The following is a 21,258-nucleotide window of genomic DNA, read 5'->3' as shown; positions in this document are numbered from 1 at the left end:
TCTGCTTTTAGGGTGCTTTAAGTGTTTTATCTACTAGAGATACTAAACAGGTTTGGGGATTGGTATGATGGGGGTGTGTGCACATTCATATGGAAGTGGTGCTCCATTGTCACATGAATCACCATCATAAGCACTTTTCCCTCCCTACAAAACAAGAGGTGCTTGGTTTGCCTCCTTCCTGCTGTTTGCCCCCATTCCCAGCACATGGTTTCAGCTGGGATGGAAAGGTGAACTTAAGCCCCCCTCAGCTGCTCTGCTGCAGCTTTGAGACCTTTGTGCTTTCCCCATGCCACCTCTCCTCCCTGGGAACAGCTCAGTAGTTCCTTCATTAAGCTCCCCATTTGCAAAACAGCCCTTGTGCAGGAGTGTCCCGACCGATCACTCGTTTGGTTTGGCCCTTGATAAATAACTTCCTTGTCTGTCTGAACCAGAGACAAGAGTTTGGTGCAAACTTGCGTGTTGATTTGGTGTCCCAGCCAAAAGGTGGCCTGGGGGGAATCGAGTGCCTTCCCTGCCCAGACTCCTCCTCCCATCAGTTTGAGCAGGGTGAGCGAAACCCAGTGTCCTGCCGCAGAAGGTGCTGTCAGGAGATGCAAGCTCTGGGGATGGCAGGAGCTCGCTGCTCTCCACAGTGACATGGTCAGTGTGGCACAGCAATGCCAGGTAAGCCTGCAGAGGGGCAGTGTATTTTGCATTACTGCTGCTGTGTTGGTTTTCCTTGGAATAGTTATTCACGCTATTATCTCCTGGGAGCAAAATGCCAGTCTGTGTCGGGACTCCAGGAGCTTGCAGAACAGAAGTGCCAGGAACAGGCTCCTGCTACCAGCTGAGTGAGGGGCATCCTGAATTCTGCCTGCGGGGCTCCAGCTAATGTTCTAAGGAATGAGTTGAAAATAAAAGACATATCTTTGAAATACTGACTCTGATCAGGTGTGTCACGAGAACTCAGCGCAGTCTCTCTTGAGTACCTTTGCAATGACGGATTGCATTAGCTCTTAGCAGCTTGGTGGTGGATTTGGGAAAATTGGCTTTCTGCTGTGGGACTGGGAGAGCACAGAGGTGAAGGAACAGGACACCTAATTCCCTGCCCTAGGGTCTCCCTCCTATTGCCAGGAAGGAGGAGTCGGCTTACAGCAGTTTGTATTTAAAGCTCATTTTTCCTAGGACACAGCCTTTATCCAAAACACTTCTTTTGCTTCAAGCTACTATAAACTTCTGTGGTTGCTCCCTAATCCACTTTTTGGACATGATTTGATGCAGAAGGTGATGCTTTGCTTTTATTTGATCTCAAGGTTGTAAATCTACAGGGGAAGAAAGAACTTTTGCTGGGTATGTGGTTTGGCAAAGGTGGAGACCCACTAAAGCCACTTTTGGAGCAATTCCTGCACTCCAGGCCTGACTCTGATCCTGCTGCCCACCAGCCCCTGGAGGCACCTTCTGCAAGACTAGGGACTTGGTGGTTGTCATTATGACAGCATTTATTCAAAATACTAAGCAAGTAAAGGATTTGCTATGGAGGTGTAAGGAGCAGTAGGAGAGAGCTAAATAAGGGATGTGGAAAGATGACCTGCAGAGAGGTGTTGTATGGGAGCCAGTGTGGTAGGAGATGGTGGGGGACTGCACTGCAAAAGAGATGTGACGATGAACAAAGTGACTTGGTGCTTTTAGGGTGGAAAGTTTGGGTTTGTTGTGTGAAGAGAGCTGCTGCTCACCCTGAATGGATGTTCATGGCATCAGGAAGCAGAGCACCAGGGGATGGAGGAAGGGCAGACGGGTCATTCCGGGCTCAAAGGCGCCTGGATGCGACTGGGACAAAAGTCTTGTGATGGAGAGAGGCTCAAAAGCAGCTCTGTTATGGATGTGCTGCTGCTCTGCGGGCACCTCTGGCTGCTGGGGAGAGGGCTGGCGGCTGGCTCCAGCACCCGGCACCGGTCAGATGACTGGGGAGCCACAACAGCTGAGAGCTGCCCTCACCGAGACGTGACTTCTCCATGAATGGCACATTCAGACGGGACAGCCAAGTGCCACTGACAGCCCTGGTTTGCTGGAGAAGGCGGGGAGCGGGCATGGGGAAGGATGCAGTGCTATGCAGCTGGTGCAGACACTAACGGGGCTGGCAGCAGCCCTGGCCTCAGTGCAGGGGTGGCAGCAGGAATCAGTGCTTTCCAAGAAGGGGCCACGCGCAGTGTGGTCACCCCCTAAAACAAAAGGCCAAGTCAGCAGCTTCTGAGAGATGGATGGCAATGAGACCGTCAGAACAATAAGGGCATTTGTCTTTTCAGCACATGTTATATCCCTGTAGGCAAGATAAAAATGCATGTATTCAGCCAGGTTTTTATTACTGACCTTATCTTCAACAGTGGAGCTGATTGTGGAGAAGTTATTGTATAGTTTATGTCAGTATTTTTTCTCTTAAGTCTGCAGTGAACTCCTCCCAGGTTTTTGGGAGGAAGTTGGGCAGACAGCACTGTGCTTGTGGACAACCTGTTTGGATCAATAATCACCTCCTTTGCACTTGAGTAGAGGTTTTCAGCAGCGGAGGATGGCTCCTCTGCACTGGGGAGGCTGAGGACGATGGGCCACGCTGGTCCCCATGCAGCCTGAGCTGCTGGACCTCATGCAGTGACAGCTCTGCTACCACCCTGGTTCCTCCCAAACCTTCTCCCTTCCTCTTACCTTTGAGAATCAGCTTCGGGAAAAAATTTTCTCCAGGCGAAGGCTAAAAAGTGCATTTCTCGGTCTGATGAGCGAGTGCTGTGCTGCCAGTGCCAAGGGGTATCCAGGCACCAGAGAGCTTTTCCTTTTATTGCTAAAATAGGTCACGCTCGCTGCTGGCAGAAAGAGATTTAAAGCAACTTCTTTTTCCAAAGCTGAGGGTGTGCAGAGCAGGGGTGGGAGCATCCCCTGTCTCCAGCAAAGCCACAAGAGTGTGGCTGTGCTGCTTTGGTCACCTCAGGCTGGAGAGCTGGTCTGCCTGGCTTGTGGGTAGCACTGGTTGCAAGCCCAGCTTGCACCAAGGGGCTCGAGCAGCAGTTTATTGCACAAATTATTTGCTGGATGGTCCAAGGCCCTGGCAGGTTCCAAATTGGGATATGCTGCTCCATGCTGACTGTGTGCTCCTGGAGGTGCAGGAAGCTCAACCTGCCACGTGCTTCCCAGTGGGATGGGGTGGCTCTGCAGTCCAAGGCTGTGTGGTTAAGTCTTGATACCATGTTGGGCTGCTCTGGGACATGTGGGACATATCTGAGCAGCAGCTGTAAAAAAGTGCCCAGCTGTGGCTCTGTGTGCCACCAGTGCCCCAGTCTGGGGAGGGGACTAGCCCCCTGACATCACCCTTCACTTCCCCTGTGGTTAACAGGAGTTCACAGAACAGCCCATGAGCTGCTCACGAGCAGCAGGAACAGGCCAGGCCTTGAGAGATTAGATAAGGGACAGTTCATGAGCAGTGAAAAAAATAGGGATGATTTGGCATTGTTTTCTGCTCACTATTTGCACCATGCCATTATTAATTGGCCTTGTTGGGGCTTAACACTTGGGAATGTTTCAGCAGAAATAGCACATTGTTAAGAAATACAAATTATTCGCAATACAGCGCTGGGTGAGCTTGTAGTGAGCAGCCCTAATCCTTGGTGGAGGTAGCAGGGAGCTGGGATTTGCTCCTCAAAGTGGCATGTGCAGTACCCTGGCCTGTTTGCCTGCCTGTGAAAGCTGACAAGGACAGTGTGGGGCAGTGGCTTGTCACTGGGTGAGCTCTCCTGTGCCCGGGGCGCTCTGCAAGCGCGGTGCTGCCTGCACCGATGCCGTGATTCGAGGCGGCTGCGGTGCCAGTGGTGCCGCCCTCTGACAGGGAGCCAGCTCAGCTGGCGGATGTGGTTGCTGACCCCGGACTGCTCCTCCTTGGTGTCACGGCAAAACAAGAGCTGGTGGTTTTTAAGCGAAGCCGTCTTGCACCGAAACTTGTCTGGGAGCTCCCGGTTGCTTTCTCGGCGGTGAGCGACGAGGAGCGATCTCACGCTTTGGGCTGCTCGAGCTGTGCTGAAGGTCCTCGTCTGGCTGCATTCTAGGTCTCCATGGGTTTGCTCCAGAGCTGTTTTCCAAGGAAGCCAGAAACACTGGGTGTTTGTACTTGTGTTTCTGCTAGTGGGAGAAAGAGAGGAGGAGCAGTTTGCCTTTCTGTTGCAAGACCAGCTCCAGGTTTCCTTTCTGCAGGCCTCGTGTCTCTGGGGTCTTCTCCTCAGGGGCTAATTCTTGGAGCTGTGGGAAGGCCATCTGGATGGAGCAGTCAGTAGCTGCCTTGTCTGTATGGATGTGCTCAGTGCTGGAGCTGGGAGAGCAGCGTCCAAGCTGCTGTTGGCCGTGGCATAGCATTGTCTGGCGCTGTGTGCTGTGGGTCAGTGCCTGGGGGTGCTTCCAGCATTGCTCTCAGACCTCCCTTTCTTCCTCCTCATTGGAGATCAGGCAGCAGGGACCCGGGCAGCTGCAGGCGGGGGAAGGAGAAATGAAGCGCACCAGCAAGTGCACGTGTCCAAAACAGAAAGCGAGAGAGGCAGAGCGGCTGCGCGGCTGCAGTTGTTGGCTTAGTGTGTGGGTTATCCCGAGGTCGGGGACAACACAGAAGATTTTGCTGGAGACTTTATGGTATGTAAGGCAGCAGGGTGAAAGCTTTTAAAAAAAATTTAAAGGTGGTGGGGGGGAAAGCTGCTTTTTTTTCCTTCCATGGGGCTAGAGAGCTTTTCTGTAATACTGCATTCAAGCTCCTGGCTTTAGGGCAGTTTGATTAGCAAATCTAAATGAGCCTGGTAGACTCAGGTTATTTAGGGTCAGAGGATTTACCAGGAAGGGTATGGCAACACTGCTCTTGGCACTCCCAAATCAAGTAATAACACAAAAAGACCTTGAGACTGCAGGTGCTTTCCCTGTCTCCCCCGCCCAGCACCCCATGCAGGATCAGGGTGGATGTGTCCAGCCTTCCTGGCTGGCAGCAAAGAACATTTTTGGCACCTCGGGGTGGGTCCAAGTACCTCTTCAGTCTGCTGTGTGAAGTGTGTTTAGTGAGGCTGCTTTTGGGTCTTAAGCATTTGATTTATCTAAACATTGGCCTAGTGCTGGCTTGCTCTGCCGATGTGGTTTATGGCACTGTGGCACTCTTGGTGTCTGTCCTCAGCAGTGCTGCTAGTGCTGGCCTCCTCCCCCAGATCTGTTTATGTGCCAGAGCCCCTGAATACCCATGGTCTTAATGCTTCTTTCATTTCTATGTCATGACATTTACTGAATTTATGAAATCCTGCAAAGCTTCCCAAAGTACATCCATGTGGGAGCACCTGAACCACAAGGAACCATGGGAAGGTTGGTGTAGAAGGAAGACAGTCCCATCTCAAGGCAGTGGGAGATTTGACAGCCCTGGAGAAGGTGCTCTGACACATCAGCAGATTTGTGGGGTGGGAGGAGGGTTTGCAGAGGGCAGGAAGAGATGCAAAGAGAGGGAGAGGAAAAAATAGAATTGAGCAAAACCCAGCAAAACAACGGAGAGGAAAAGGAGCGACGTAGCTTGGGGTTGCAGAGTTCCTTAATTTCAGGTGTTTTACAGCTGCCCTTGAGCAGGTGCCAAGGCCGTGCTAGAAATTTGAGGTCAGGACAGGGCTAAATCACATTAGTGTGTTTTGGTGGTGGGGAATTCAGGTGGCATGCACTGGGCACTACTCCCATGTTTGTGCCAGTGTGTGGAAGGTACAGCTGTGCTGGCAGCAAAGTGCCTCCCCAGCAGGCATTTTTAAAATTCTGGTAAACAAAATTAAAGCCTCTTCTGAATCATTGAATCATTCAGGTTGGAAAATACCTATAGAATTGTCAAGTCCAACTGTTACCCCCGTGCTGCCAAGTCCACCAGGCAGTTTGAAGGCGGTTCGTGAACCTTTCTGGCACTTGAGTTTGAAAAACACAGTCCCAGCCCACAGTGCAATTTACTAGAGGAGCTTTCTGAGCAATTAATCCACCTACGTCCTGCCAGGGCTCCCGTGGTGCCTCTGACAGTTCATCACAGGGCACAGAAATTTGTCAGTTTTAATCCTCCTTGCTAATTTTAAGGTGATGTTTTCTTCTTGTAAAACCCAGCGTGGATGTGAGCAACGTGGAGCAGGTCAGAGGGAGCTGGGCGATGTCTGGAAAAGCAGGAGCTGGTGCTCGCTGGCCTTGCCCTCCATGGGGAAGCCGGAGAGGCACGTCTGCCATCCCAGTCCTGAGCTAATATGCCAGTGTAATGAGCTTCCCATCACTTCAGGCCATGCCAGCAGGCTCTGAGCTCCACCAGCCATTTTCTGATGGGGTTAGAGGAGGAAAAGGCAAAGCTCAGCTGAGTGTGGGCAGGGGGAAAAGGAAAAACAGATGGTTCTTGGGACATGCAAGAGCCTTTTTATTTTTTTTTCTCAAGGGCACAGCCTTTGAGCCTCCCAGACGGGTAATTCTTGTTTATACGCCCACAGAAGGTGACGGTCCTGATTTTGGGCCTATTGGTGTATCTTCCCAGACACGATGTGTTTGTTTTGTAGGTGGATGTCAGGAGCTGCATCACTCTTCTATTTAATTATTTATTTTTAATTCAAAACCAGGACAAGTGTGAATGTGGGGAAGCTTGTCGTAGGCAGGGATTCTGCTCTGGCTGGGGCTGTAAGAGCTGATGGGCTCCTTCACTCCAGATGTCTGCGTTTGTCCCATCTGTGGTTGGACCGATGGCATGTTCTGTCCTGCAGCCCCCCCATGGCCTCCTGCATGGATGGACTCTAGAGCTGAAGGAAAAGCAGCTACACGGGGTAGCGTCCTCCCTCAACACCTGGATTTACAGCAGAAGTGGAACATCCCTGTGAGGATGAGGAGACGCTGTCCCACTCATGCCTTATGTCACAAGAACCTGTCTGCAGACACCCCTTGTCCCAGAGGCTGAGCTCTGAGATGGCCAGGCTGGAGAGGCCCCTTTTTCCTCATGATTCCCAAGATTGGTCAGAACAGAAAGGGAACAGCACCACACTATTGCCTGAGGATGGGGAGAAATGAACTTGATTCCAAAAAGTGGTGCAGCTTTCTAGGCACAAGGAGAAGTGGTGGCCATCGGGCACCACAATTCCCCTTCCTCCTCCCTTTGATATTTGCTCTTTTCAGCTTTCGTACAGGAGAGGCTGGATGTAGAGTAGGGGATCTACTTTTCTTGGCTCCCCTGGGCTGAGTGCTTACAATTTCTGTTTTTCTTCCTGGCTTTCCAGAAAAGCTTCTATGTGAACATGTCATTTTACCCTCTGATGGTCAAAGATGTAGGGCCATGATATTCCCTTCTACTCCACAACTGGCTGGAGGGGAGCGTGACATGTAGTGCTGGGCTAATTTGTTCATTTCCAGCCTGGGAGGTGGGATCTCCAGGCACAGGTTGTTGCTGTTTAAACTCCTGAATCCTTTCTTTGCCTGCCATGCACCTTGCTGGGGCAACTCCCCAGCTTCCCTAGTGCTGGAGCATGTTGGTCTTCACTACATCTGATCTCATAATTCCTGTTGCAGCCGTTGGGGCTGAGATGCTCTGCCCACATCAGCTGCACGCATGCGGTGTCTTATTTATTGAATTCTTTTTTTCATCCTGAAATTTATTTTTTTCTTTTTGATGGAGTTGGAGCTTTCTTGTTTCAATTGAGAACTGTTCAAAAATAGCCTCCCAGGAGGAATTGGTTCTTATAACATAAATGTATGTCAGTTTTTCCAGGGTATTCTGTGACAGGGCTTTCCATGCCATTGCTGAAGGTCTTAGTTAATTAGATGATTAGTCTGCTGGTCAAGTATCTATCTGCAAATAAAAAATAGCGGTTGAATGTAGCTGCTAAAATACTGTTGCTGGAATCAGTCTGTGGCACAGAGCAGGAGAGCTTCTTATTTAATTAAAATCAGGAACATACTGTACTGTACTCTCCAAGGGTCAAGGAACAAAAGGGACGTACACATAATAAGTAGCAAACTGTCCTTTCAAACCCCTTGAGCTCAGCCCAGGGGAGCTGTGTTTAAAGGCACACTCTCAGGATAACATTTGTGATTTCTCTTCTGTCTTTTTCCCCCCCCCTTTTTTCTTTCTCTGTGCTGCTGTGTGAATTATTGAAGCTGAAAACATCCTGTGACTTATAGTTTTGTTTCTACCTGTTCTTCCTCTCAGATTTGCATTTGTCATCAGGACTGCCTGGATGCCAGAAACCTTTGTGTGGGTGCTCAGTAGCTGGGCTGGTATTACTGAGGTCCCTTCTCAGGAGCCAGCCTGCCCACAGCCATGTTGGACAGGGGGCTGAGCTACCATCCCAACACAGTACGGCTCTGGGAATTACTGGGAACCTTTTGGGAAGGGAAGAGCACTGAGCTTTGTGGCCCAGCACCCAGTGCTTCAAAGGAGGAATTTCAGCATGGGTTTTTTTGAGTTGTCAGGGTTCTGTGCGTGCTTGGAAGTTCCCACCAGCCTAATGAGCGCTTCTGTGTTTGTTTCTGCAGGACGTTGCACTGTTGGAGTACCAGCATCATTCCAGGGATTTCGCTTCCCACCTCCCTCCGGGGTCTATCATGCAGCCGCAGCGGCGGAGGCCGTCCCTGCTCTCCGAGTTCCAGCCGGGCAATGAAAGGTACTGGCTCCCCTCCTTCCCTGGGGAACCCCAGCTGCATCAGCCAGGATTTTGTGCAGGGCTGTGGTGAGAGCAGGAGGGCTGTGAGGGACCTGCTGTGTGTGGGTACTGACTGTGCTCAGGTTCTGCGCCGGTTCAGCTTCCTTGTGCTAGCGCAAGTGGCACCTTTGCCTTCTGGTTTCTTCCCTGGGACTGTCATGCATTTTAAAGAAGTCTTAAAAACACAAACAACAAAAAAACCCGCCCTCCTCCCTACTGTGAAGTTTCACATTGCTGTGACTGGTCGTGTTGGCTTCTTCAGCATAGAAAATGAAGCCATGTGGTCAGGTGTGGTCTGTGGCTCCCAAGGCTGCAGGGAGGAGTGAGAAAAGCTCATTTCCACCCCCAGCTCTGCTTCCTCTGCTGCTGCTCTTCCTCCCTGCTTTCATTGTTTTTGTTTCTCTGTCTGCATTTCCCTCGCAACTTTCTCCAAGCTGCTTTCTTCCTGTCTGCTCCCCTCACGCCTCTGCCTGTGTCCCTGTTTGTTTTGTTTCCTGTTGTAACCTCTTGTGGAAGGCTGGCAGTGGTTTTGGGTGCCAATCAGGCAAGCACTCTGTGGCTGGGAATGCTGTACATGCCTTAAGCACAGGAGCTGATCTCTTCTGAAGGATATCACTCTCATTCTCTGTTTCTACTCAAAATGCTGATCTCTCTTATGGTTTCTCTTTTGCATTTGATGCTTGGTTTTGGAAAAAAATGGCCTGGAAGTGAAATAAGAGCACTGGTACAGTAGATTTATACAAAACATTTTTTTAATGCTTATTCCTTAGTCAGGCTAAGAACAAAACCAGTGCAGAGTCAGAGATTAATCTGTTTCTCTAAAATCGTTGTTAGGAGAGAGGAGTAAGACCTCAGGGTGCTGCATGCATAATAGATACAGACAGGATCCTCTTTTTCTAGTGGGATGGGTTTGGCTTGGTGCTCAAAAAACAAACCTGTGAGAACTTGGAGGCAAAAAGCAGCCTCCAAAGTAGGTTTTGTATCTGTCCTCCTGGATGTGCCCTTCTGGACCGCGCCTGTGGCACCTGTGTGTACAGAGGGTCACGTCACTTCTGATAACCAGTAATTTATTGTAACATGTTGCACTGCCTTGGCTCACTTTGATTTCTCAGTGCTTTGATTTCTTAGCACAGAGTAACGCGGTTAAGTTGGAATTGGGTCAGATTTAGCTAAATTTGGGGGAGATGGGTAAAGAGGAGCCAGCAACATGTTCCTTCTGCCTGTTTTTGTTTTTCACACTACTGATGGTTTGCAAAATGGAGAAGCAGTTCTGCTCTCCAGTAAAATGAAGGTTTCAAGGTCTGAATATCCTATTTAAAAAAATGTATCTTGGTTATTCCATATAACTAAAAAAACCCAACAGCAAGCCTTGGTGTCTGCTGTACCACATGCCTGATCTGGTGTGGTCACCCAGGCATCTCCCTTTGGCCTACAAATATTTCCAAGTTTCCGAGCTTCTTTTTGTGTTGACAATCACATGAATGTGGTAAAAGTTAAGTGAGGTTGTCAGAGCTAGATACACATCCACATGCTTATCATGGTACCTCACTTTCAACCTGAATGGTGATGCTCTGTCATGCTATAAAAAGAAATTTTTTTAACAGACTCAATTTACATTTCATCCCTTTTTCCCATAACATCCAAAATATCGCACTTTTGCAACAATTAGATAATAAAGCTAAAAATACCACTTCAGTTCAGTTGGCATGTTGTGCCAGGATTCTGGGACATAGACTCATTAAAAAAAATTTGGGGGGCATCTGGGCATGTAGCGGGGCAGTCTTTGAAAAATTTAAAGAAATTTTCAATCCAATGTTATTTGTTGTTGAAGTAATTTGGATTGGGCACCGTTGGGCTTGGGGAGGTGTTAGTCTGTTTTGCAAGGGCAACTGCTGTTCCTCCGCATCTTTAAGCACCACGCTCAAAGATCCATCCTTAGGGGGCTTTGCTGTTCACCTTTGTGGTGTGAGGATCTGCTGTAACACGGTGCCTCCTGTGCTGTAAGTGGAGCCCTTTGGGTGATGGTCACTCACCTGAGGGTTCCAGGGCCAAGACCCTGGAGCAGATTGGATTGGTCACTGGTGCCCTCCCAAAAAATAGCAGTGGCTCTGCCTGGCACAGAGCACAGCCTGGATGAGGGAGGGTGGCAGTGGCAGCCATCTCTGCAGCTGAGTCCCCTTGGCAGGCTCAGCACTTTGGCTTTGTTCCTGGGCTGGGATTGATGGTTTCCAGCAGAGGCAGCTGGCTCTCGGTGTGAGGGGCTGGGAGGAGGGAGACCAAGGCAAACAACATCCACAGCATGGCATAGGTGGGCTAAGTAGAGGGAAGCACAGGGGTGTGCTGTGTCTGAAAGGAAGACCCTCACTGTGGTTCCCTGCCTGGCAGCCCACCTGGCACACAGTGGTGGTGGGCACCAGACAATCCTCCCCTTGTAGCAAGTGTTGGCGGAGGGGAACCCTTCCAATCCCCCGTGGCTTCGGGAGTTCAGAGGAAGCAGCCTGTCTGCTGTTGGTTGTGGTAGCTGATGCTCTTCCAGGATCACTCCCCTCCTTAAGGAAATCAACTTGGGAGTCTGGTGCAAGTGGGATATGGCAAACTGACAGCACTGGAGATCAAGCTCTGTGCGTGTTCCTGGGTGGACATCCCTGCCCTGCCATCACTGTGCCTCATGCTGATCCAGAGCAGTGCCTGCAGCTGGAGAGCAGTTCAGAACCTCGTGCTGTTCAGTCCCTGTTCCTCTGAGCCCACCTGCCTGGTGAGTGGCTGGTGTTTGCTCTCCTCTCCTGGAAGCCGCAGGGATCCACTTTACTCTGTTTTGGGGGACTGTCCCCCAGTTTGGCTTTGCCTTCACTTTGGGCAGATCTCTGAAGCTTCTGCATCTGTCTTTGCATGTGGTATTTGAGGCTTGACCCCATGGATGCTTTAAATCCCACAGAAATAATTTAGGCTTGCTTAGATGGTCTTCCTTCCTGCAGCTTTGCAGGTTTTCGGTCTCTCCTGGCTGCAGTTTTGCTGCAGCCACCAGGATGCTGATTAGTTGTGATCCAGTGGAAAGGGAACAAGCAGTGAAGCATTTCAGCATGGGCACAGTGTGTTAAGCGTGAGTCAGGTGTTGGGGCAAAAAGCTGTTGAGTGATAACTTGCAGGAAGGAATCAGATGCTGAGATACTCCTGCATTTTGGGGCTTCCTGAGCAAGAGGCTCATTGGGAAGTTACAGACTGCCCTTTCTCCATACACGTCAGAATTGAGAGTTGTCATCACTCTTTGGTGGTTGGGCAAAGATTTGAACTCCCTGTGCAGCAATTCTGGCTTGGAAGAAGAAAGGAAAACCTGAACCAGTCTGAATCTGTTGCTATAGGGAAAGTTGGCTCTGTCTGTCTTTGCAGGGATGTGCTACTTTCCATGATGGTTTTTTTGGTAGCAGGCTTTTTCTTGGAAGGATCCACAGACTTCCTCTTAGCTTGTTCGGTTGGCTGTGCCAACTGGACTGGAGGAGCGAGGAGAAGTATTTCAGGATCTGCTGTTGGTACAAGTCGTACCATGAATGCTTGCAGCGGAATGCCCTGGCAAGCTGACAAGGATTAGGGCTTTTTTTCCTCTTCTATATATATTTTGGTCCTCAAAAGGAGCGAGGAAAAACTGGGTTGAGTGTTAAATGGCAGGTACCAGTTGGGTGAGGGGTCTGAAAAATCAAGGAACTGGGTTTTCTGATTTTTTCATGTGTTGGGATTTTAGAGCAAGGTTCCATATTAACACAGGAATGCTGGGGTGCATAATGGCTTCTCTGGCAGAAAACGTGGCTGTAAATAATTGGTATGTATGTTAACACAGTATATTCCACCCTTATCCAGAATGAGATGAGTCACTGTTTTATAGAAGATTATTTTCCCAGTTCAGGAGATCATGCTCTTCTTTCGGAGCCATTCTGCTTAGCAGGCATGAGGAGTTTGAAGAGTTTACCCGGTGTTGATCTGTGGGATGACATTTTGGATACATTAAGCAGCTGCTGTGTTTCTGCAGCCATCTGAGACAGCCATGTGCAGTATGGCATGAGAGCAGGCCGGATCACTGTGCCTCTCGAATGGGATTAATCCTGAGGAGCCCAGGGAGTGGTGGGAAGCCAGGGGCAGTGTGTGTGGCACTGGAAATCATGTGCAGCTCTTGGTCTTCATCTGTGCTGGGCCAAATGGCACCAACTGCTCCCCAGATAACAACACAACCAATTTGATTTTATTTATTGTCTTTTAGTTTCCATTTTTACAGGTGACCCTTTACTCGGGAGCGAGCTGGAATCCCCACAACCATTCATCTGCGTGTCTTTTAACACTGGAAATGGTGTTCCAGGAGCTGTGTATTTTTCCTCCCCGTAATTGAACATGGGACAGTAACATCTGGAGAGGGCAGATGCTGGTGTGTAGGCACTTGGTGACAAGCCTTGTCTTGCAAGTACCCTCTGCTCCTGTGTGGGCTGTGGGCATGTCCGTGGATGGGCACAGAACATGACCAAGGCTCCACAGAGTTGATGCAGAGACACCAGGCTTCTTGGAATGGGCCAGTGTGCCCTGGCAGGGAGGTATGAGAGGAAACCTTGGCTTTGCCTTGGCTGGTATAAGGGGTAAAAGTCCACACAGCAACTTTCTTGTGTGTAGTCTTGAACCAGATTTATTTTGGGGAAGGAAAGGTGATCCTGCAGTGTATGCAGCAGGCCTTGTGAAATTTTGGGATATCCCTGAAGCCATTAGTTCAGGAGTGTTCCAGCTACCCAGGACTGCCAAAAGCGCTTTCCTGATGGGCCCCAGTTTTGGATGCTTGGAGAAAGCATATGGGGGAGCTTTTGGAGAGATACAAATATTCTTTCTCCTCCTCTTGAGTGAGGCAGTGCCGTTGTGTTAAAGCTTCTGGTGGTCCCATCCATGAATAATTTAGGCTCTGTGTATGGGGATCTTCAATATGCAAGTTTTAAATCAAGCATCTGCTCTCATTGAAATTGCAGTCGGCTTGGAAGAAGGTGGCTGAGGGGTTGTGCAGGGCAGCTAAGACCTGCCCTTGTGTGGGAATGCGCAGCCGGAGCATCCCGAGGATGCAGATGGGCACCTGGCCAGACCTCACCAGGACCTGGGAGTCCTTGAGCTGAGCCACATGGTGAGCTAAGCATCCTGCTAGAGGTGGTCCCACACCTCTGACTTGGAAAGACTCAGTCCTGCTGCTGGTAGATGTTGCTGAGGGCATGGGAACTCCATCTTCCCCACCCAGACATGCAGCTCTTCCCATCAAGTCGTGATGGTTTTTCTTCCTTTCCACCTATCTCACAAGGGGAATATATCAGCTGTGGACATGTTTTTCTAGGTGCTTGGTGGCAGGTTTGCTCCTACAAACCCTCCAGTTTCTCTCTTTAACGGGTCCTAATTTGCCTACTGTCCCACTCTGGCTCTCATTATCTGTGAAGGGGTTGTTGAAACCTCTCACAAATCCTGGCGTTGGTGTAGTGGACTGATGACGAGATGGAGTCAGATTACAAGATGGAGTCTGCTTCGCCATTGTGTCCAGCACAGAGTTAAAAAGCCTTGATGCCACAGCTGGGCTGCTGCAGGAGCCGAGCTACTTGAAAAAGCTCCAGGAGGCACCTAGCAAGGCAGCAGAGGCAGGCAGAGGAGCAAAAAGGATAAAAAGTTGTTACAGTCAAAAAATGCATGAAGGACTTTCCCAAATGAGGTGTGCCAGGCAGATCTTGCTTGGAGACTGGGGAACCAGCCAGTGGATGCTCAGGGCCCATCTTGTTACCAGATGATCTTTGCTGGGTACTGGTGAACTGGCCAGTGGGCCTCCAGGGTATTTAGGGCCGTGCCCAGGGACTGCTGGGGGGCTGTTTGAGCACTGCTGTGGGAGCTGCTGCCGCTCTGTTACCCTGCTGGTTATCCTGCCTCTGAGGATACAAGGTGACCAGGGAAAGAAGCCCAGCAGAGACCTACCAGCTTGCAAGCCAGCAGCACTTCATGGTGGTGGTAACTCCTGTCCTGTGTTTTTAACAGTTACCCTTAGCTTTTCCCACCTTTCTATCTTTCTTCTTTTTCTCTGCTCTTTTGGGTTACAAAATAAAGTTGAATTATCATTTGGGGATCCAGCATCTGGCCTTGTTTGTGCCTTAATCTCGCTTATGGGAATGGTTTTAGAACCTGGTCCCCCTCTGCACCTAAGAGGATTGGAACAGTTGGCTATAAATAATTCACTTCAACACCAGTGGTTTTCTGTATTACTCTCTCTCAAAAGCATTTTATTGTCTGTCTGTACCTGTGGGGGTTGGATACTCTTTTTAGAACTTATTTTTGGAGGCAATTTCCCACCAAACCATCTCAGCCAGAGGAAATAAACAGCCTCAGCAAGGCCATCACTTGTCTTGGTTCCAGTTCCAAAAGACAGTGAGAGTGAGTTTTCCAGCCTGGTTATGTTGTTTGGCTCTGTGGTACCTAGGGAACAGTATTTGCAGATGGGAGCAATTCTTAGTGTGCCCTTGCTGGGAAGTTGGTGAGGGCTGACTCAAAGTCACTGCTGTTGTTTTGAGCCCTCAGTGCAGGAGGCATGGCTGTGGGAAGTCAGGCTGGATTTTCTGGATGTTGCAGAACAGCCATCATTCCTCTTGCAGCCACCTTCTGTTTTTCAAACAGGAAAGTTTGAAGAGCAGGGGAGGGTTGTGCTGCTCTGAAGAGCTGGTCAGTGGGTTAGTGGGGTGGGAGAGTCTTCTTTTGCCTCCTGAAAAGTTTGTACTTGCCTGTTTCCCAGTGATTTGGCTTCAGGAAAGTAAAGATAAAGGCAAAATCCATTTAGATGTCATCAGGCCTGCTCTTAGAAGTTCCAGGGGTAGCTCAGGATACCTCGTTTGATTCTCTCTCCACAGAGGGATGCTCTCAGCTTAATCATCAAGTTGGACTTGATGATTTTAGAGGTCTTTTCCAACCTGAAAGATTCTATGATTCCTTGATACCCAGCTAGGAGACAATCCCTGTTTTCAGCCCATCTCATGCTCAGCTGGCTGTGGTGTAGGTATAACATAGCAGGAGATGTTTTCCTAGGTCCCAATGACCCACACGTGCTGGAGCAAGCTGCAGGTGCCCCACATTGCTGCAGGATTTGATCTGCTCGTACCTTCCTTACATCCTGTGTTGAGTCTGCTGAGGAATCGGCCGGTGAATGAGTAACACAGCTGCAGCTGGGAGGGAGCGATGCATTTATCAGATTGGTAATGAACCAGAGGTCTAATCTTGGGTTATCTTGTTCTTCTGGACTCGGACCTGCCCCGAGCACAGCTCTGTGTGGGTGGCTGGAAGTCGGGCAAACCCTGGGCACCCAGCTTTGTGTGTCAGCAGATCTCACACCGCTCCACTTCCCCGAAGTAGTTTGGCGTTTGTGGCAAAGGACTCAGGTGAAGACTAACCTGCCCCACTTCATAATTAACACTGGCATTTGCTTTACTTCATTTAATTATGCATAACTCACATGCAATTAAAAATGCTTTTTCCCTTCAGCAAATTAGGAATCTCTGGAATAAACCAGCCAGGTGGGAACTATTTGGAAAATGCAGCAAACGACGAACTCAGTGTAGGGGGAGGGTTTTTCAGGCAGGGTTATTTTTGCACTGACGGCAACGTCATCGCTGTATAAAAGTCTGTTGTAAAGAGCTTGCTGCAGGTGTGGATGTGAAGAGTGAAAGGTGTGAAGGCTTCGAGCAAGAGCATTTGTGTTTGCAGCTAGGACAGGCTGAGTAGGTCGTGTTGGGCAAAGCAATCTCGGGAGCGGCTGGAAATTCCAGTGGATAAAGTTAATAGCAGTTCCAATGGATGTGGAAATGGAAATAAAATAGCACCCTATAACATTGCAGCTGCTTTCCCTGGCGTGGCCCCTGCCTCGCTGTGAGTAACTGCCTTTGTAAAGCTGAGTGGTGCTCTTATCTTTAAAATCCATGTTTTTTTTCTGAGTGTAGCAGTTGTGTCAGGTTCCTGACAACTGCAGAGGTCTCGGACACGACCTGTGTCAATTAGCAGCTTCTTGGACCTTAAAAAAAAGAGGGAAGAAGTGAAAATAAATCTCATTTTTAATTGCCTCAGTACAGCAGAGCCTTGGGTGTTGGAATATTTTAGCACCTGCCCAGCTCAACAGTTGCTTATTGTTCCCGGTTTTTGCAGCAGAGCCTGAAATGCTGGCGCGCAGCTGCAGGCGGGCAGGGATCGCACGAGGGGTTGGGACCAGCCAGCAGGAAACCTGAGAGATGCCAGGAGAGATTTCTGGGCTTGCTGAGAAAAGTTGAGGATCATTCAGCGTGAAAGCGTTTGCAGGTGAAAGGAGCTGTGCTTCAGTGCCAGATTTCAGGCTGCTCGGCTCTGAAAAGTTTGTTGTGTGAGCTGTGCGTTCACAGTCTCGTAGGCTGGATCACCAAAGGCAGTGCTGGAGCCTCCCAGTTCTTCCAGCTCCTTTTTGCCGGGGAGGAGGAAGAGGATGAGCCAGATTCTGTTTCTGTGTGTCAGCAGCAAAGGTGCTGCCCAATGCCAGTGTCAAACCCTCCACAGCAGAGCTTGGCATGCACATGATTTGTGCCTGCTGTTGATGTTTAAATTGAAAAATAAAACCCCTCAACTTGAACTTGATAACCTGGAGCTGGATTGAGTTGGCCATGCTGCTGTAGGGGAGGGCAGAGGGCTGTGCTCAGGATGTCCCTGAGAAGGTGGATTTCTCCAGGGTTCTTCCTCTCCCTGGATATGATCCAGAGTGGTTATGGCCACTGGCTTCAGAGGGCTCTGGGTCCTTCCCTTTTTGCCATCCTCTCTATTTAATGTCAGCAGTTGCAGTTTGTGGGTGGGAGCCAAACGATGCATGAGAACCCCTGTTTTTATTCTTGATCTTGACAAAAACACATCCCCTTTCCCCGTCCCCTTCGAGCAGCTCCAAAGGCTGTTTAGTTTGTTGGTGTTTGGTAACTGAGGAGTACACTTCACCACCAGCTCAGGAGAACTTCAACAATCTCATTTAAGGGGAAAAGAAAAAAATCCATGTTTTTTCACAAGCTTTAAATCCCCTGTGCTTTGTTTTATTTTTATTTTTTTAAGACACATTTCTGCCTGAAGTGTTAAAAACACACCCTTGGAGCTGCTGCAGCAAAGCTGATCCTGGGGCATAGTAAAAGGTTTAATGTATTTTTGTAGGATCCCTTTACAATTCCCACAAGAGAATCCTGCTAAGGAAAACAGAGCTACAAAGAAAGTTTTACATTTGTTTAAAAAAAGCAAAACCAAGCCCACTCTCCAGGTATTACCAACTGCATCATATTTAATGGGTGAAAGATACTTGAGCCCGATGTGACTTGTCAGTGCAGTTGCTATCACTGGATAATGTGCCTTTGCAACCTGCCAGGTCTGTGTCAGAGACATGCAACTACATGTGGCTGCTTTCTTTCCTCCCCCATCCTGGAAAAATAAATCCCCACTGTCTAGCCATGGAGGAGTAGGCATTTTTTCCCCAACATATAATCTTTGGTATTCCTATGGAAGATGCTAAAAATAAACAGTGGTGCAGGTACCAGAAGGAAGCTCCGCCTCATCTTGGAGGCACAGGGGGACTTATGGGCCACATTTGGGGATTTTCCAGGCTTTGGCTCTTTCTGGATAGCCTGACACATGTGGCATGACGGGGAAGGCTCAAACCTGCAGCCTAGTTCACTTTGCCCTGGTGTAGGGACAGCCCCACCACATGTGGTGGGACAGGAGAGGGCCGTGAGGCCTTCCAGGTGACATGGTGGCAGTGCTGAGGAGGGGAACAGCAGGGTGGCCTGTTGGGCTTGGGGGGATGGCAGTGATCCTGCGCCAGGAGATGCACCGTGCCCAGCAGCCGAGCTAAGGGGCTGTGCCTGAGATGTCTCAGTCCGGGGCCATCTGGCCTCCCCTCATGGATCCTTTTGGAAAATGGGCAGATGTTGAGCCCTGTCTTCTTAGAGTGGTTTGTGATTGCGGAGCAGGGGAAAGTAGGGGTGGTTTGCTTTCTAAAGCCTCCTTTCCCTTTGTCCACAGGTCTCAGGAGCTGCACCTGAGAACTGAGGCGCATTCCTATCTCTCTGACCTGACCAAGCCATCGGACTTGGAGTTCATTGAAACCAAGAGGCCACGCCTGGACCTACTGCAGGACCCCCTGATGCGGCACTCGCCTCTCCTGAACCAGAGCCAGCAGGGAGGGACAGAAGATCTCTCAAAGGTAAGAGACTAATGGCCTGGCTGCCAGCTGGGTGTGGGGTCTGGGTTTTGGGATCCCCTTGGCTTATGTAGAGCTGCCTTTGAGCTGCTGCTGAATGCAGTGTAGATGGTGGTTCCCGATGCACTGAGCAGTGCTTGGTGGTGTTGGATAATATTCCCTGAGATGGGGTGACCACTTAAGGAAAACAGAAGCATATCAGCTTTCCTCATAACTGTTACAGTCATAGGCTTTTTTTTACTAGGCTATTAGATGCACCAGAACAATTTGGAAGCTCCTGTAGGCTGAATTAAGGATGGCCATGTCTGGCTTTTCTGGATACTCTGCCTTGATTTGATTTTTACTTGACATTTCTCATTTATCACATCTCTTTATTTAATATCAGTGTTTGAAGGACTGGAATAGGTTTCTGGTGGTTCTTTAATATAATCTTCCCCAGGAAAGCCTCCCTAGTCCCAGTCTCATTTAACAAAGCAAATCATTTACTTACGATCGTCCCCTCTGCACATGGAATAAATGTTGCAAAGAGAAATCCCTTGCTTGTGTGCCTGTTTGGATTTACTTTCATGCTCTGTTGGGGTAAATTGTATTTGATTTTACCTTGAGTTTGGACACGCTCCTGGTTGGCAGGAAAGTCGTGCTGGATAAATGTGCTGGGGACAGCTCTCTTGATGCCAGTGCTGAGGGTTAGTGCAGCTGCAGACTGGGCTTGGGAATTGCCTGAGCCTGCAATGAAAGGAAAGGGAAGTTGCATCCGTACCCAGGGTGATGGGGATGGTTTTCTGTATCCCTGTGGGAGCTGACTGAAATAATATACAGGCAAGAAAGCTCTTCCTTGGAAATGCCAGGATATGTAGACATCTCTTATCCATAAGGTACTGGTGGGCTTTACCTGAGATCCCTCTGAGCTATCTTTAATGAGAAGGATATTTAACTTTGGAGTACTTCAGATGCCAAGGGAGGCCTGAAGGCTCTGAAGAGTAGAGTGCCCTCAGGGCATGTTGGTTGAGTGGCTGATGGGAAAAACACACAGTTGTCCCCGAAACAAAAAATACCTCTCTCCAAAGATGTGAGGAAACCAGGATGACTTTTGTGTCTGCACATTATTCTCACCAGCAGTTCTGTTTTACCTCTCACCAGAAAACCACAGATCATCTCAGCTATTTGTTTCTAATAGGCAAGGCTGCTCTTGAGGCATTAGTTGGTGAGTTTAGGGGCTGCATTTTCTTCTTGGTTTATGACACATTTCCAAGAATTACATGCATTTTATGGGGCTTAAAACATTTGTTAATGAAAGAGGAAGAGAGAGAGAGAGAGAGAGAGAGAGCTGAGATAGAATTCAGCAAGACAAAATTATACTTTTAGTGGAGTCATTTGTAATTTTAGAGTCTGAAAGGAAGAAGAAAATGTGGTGTCTTTGACTGGTGAGAGCCTGACTGGAACTGGGATTAGTTGCTCTAAACTAGCAGGAGCTGTTTCCAGAATGGGTTTGATGGAGCTCACTGCAAGACTGGATGATCCAGTGGTTGGGAGCAGAAGGCAAGTCTGGGGCACGCAGTATATCTGCCTTTGCAGCTTGGGAAATTGGGTTAATAGCAATCTTTTGGCATTAGTTGTTCTCAGACTAGCGTATAAACTGCTGGTGGACATTAAGGTCATGGACAAGCTCCTGTAGCTGATGTGTGCACTGCTGTGAGGCTCAGCATGTTGGAGGAGCTGTTCTGGGTGTGCTGGTCCAGGGGAAATGCAAAGAGCTGAGGCTGGTCTTTGGCCACAGCTCTGGACACTTGCAGATCTGGGCTGCTGACACAGGTAAAACCACTTCTCACACCTCTGCTAAGCCAACAACTGCGCAATTCAGCACTGGGCTCTGACGGTGTAACCCACCACCTGGGACAGATGATAAAGACCTTCCCCAGAGGCTCTGTGCTGAGTGAGACATGTCCTGGAGTGGTGGCACACGTGTGTTGGCAGGATGTGTGTCCCAGAGCAGTGGCAAAAACATGGTGGCAGGACATGTGTCCCAGTGACCAGAGCTGGAGAGAGGTGTTTGCTGTTCTCTCTGTCCTGCTGACTCAGTGCCTGATGAAGTCACTCAATACTTTATCTAGGGCAGCTTTGCCAAGCGGGTGAGCTCCTTGGGTGAAACACACCATGTGAGCCCAGTATTGCTAAACACGCTGCTGGTTGTTTAGATGGAGTATCCTAGGAGTTGTTCCCTTACTCCTTACCCCATTCCACGCTGGTGCAGTCACTGCGTGGGGAGGAGCTCAGTTTACTCATTGGAGTAACAGTGCTAGGACGATTTTTCATGGTGATTTTACAGATTGAGCTAATTTTTACACGGTAAGA

General features: G+C 49.3%; 1 protein-coding gene across 1 annotated transcript in view; it reads left to right on the top strand.

Moving 5' to 3' along the window:
- The window catches only part of NCOR2 (nuclear receptor corepressor 2), a 237,704-nt gene that overhangs the window by 76,771 nt on the left and 139,675 nt on the right, over positions 1 to 21,258 (top strand). The window contains exons 3-4 of the mRNA XM_027733181.2: positions 8,509 to 8,636; positions 18,729 to 18,909. Of these exons, the coding sequence (XP_027588982.2) occupies positions 8,509 to 8,636; positions 18,729 to 18,909 (309 nt within the window). The remainder of the gene's footprint in view (positions 1 to 8,508; positions 8,637 to 18,728; positions 18,910 to 21,258) is intronic.

The sequence above is a fragment of the Pipra filicauda genome, unplaced genomic scaffold (assembly GCF_003945595.2).
Source record: "Pipra filicauda isolate LSUMZ 115617 unplaced genomic scaffold, ASM394559v2 scaffold14_size4853619_pilon, whole genome shotgun sequence".
In the NCBI taxonomy this organism is placed as follows: Eukaryota; Metazoa; Chordata; class Aves; order Passeriformes; family Pipridae; genus Pipra; species Pipra filicauda.
This window is presented reverse-complemented; position numbering and strand designations above follow the sequence as displayed.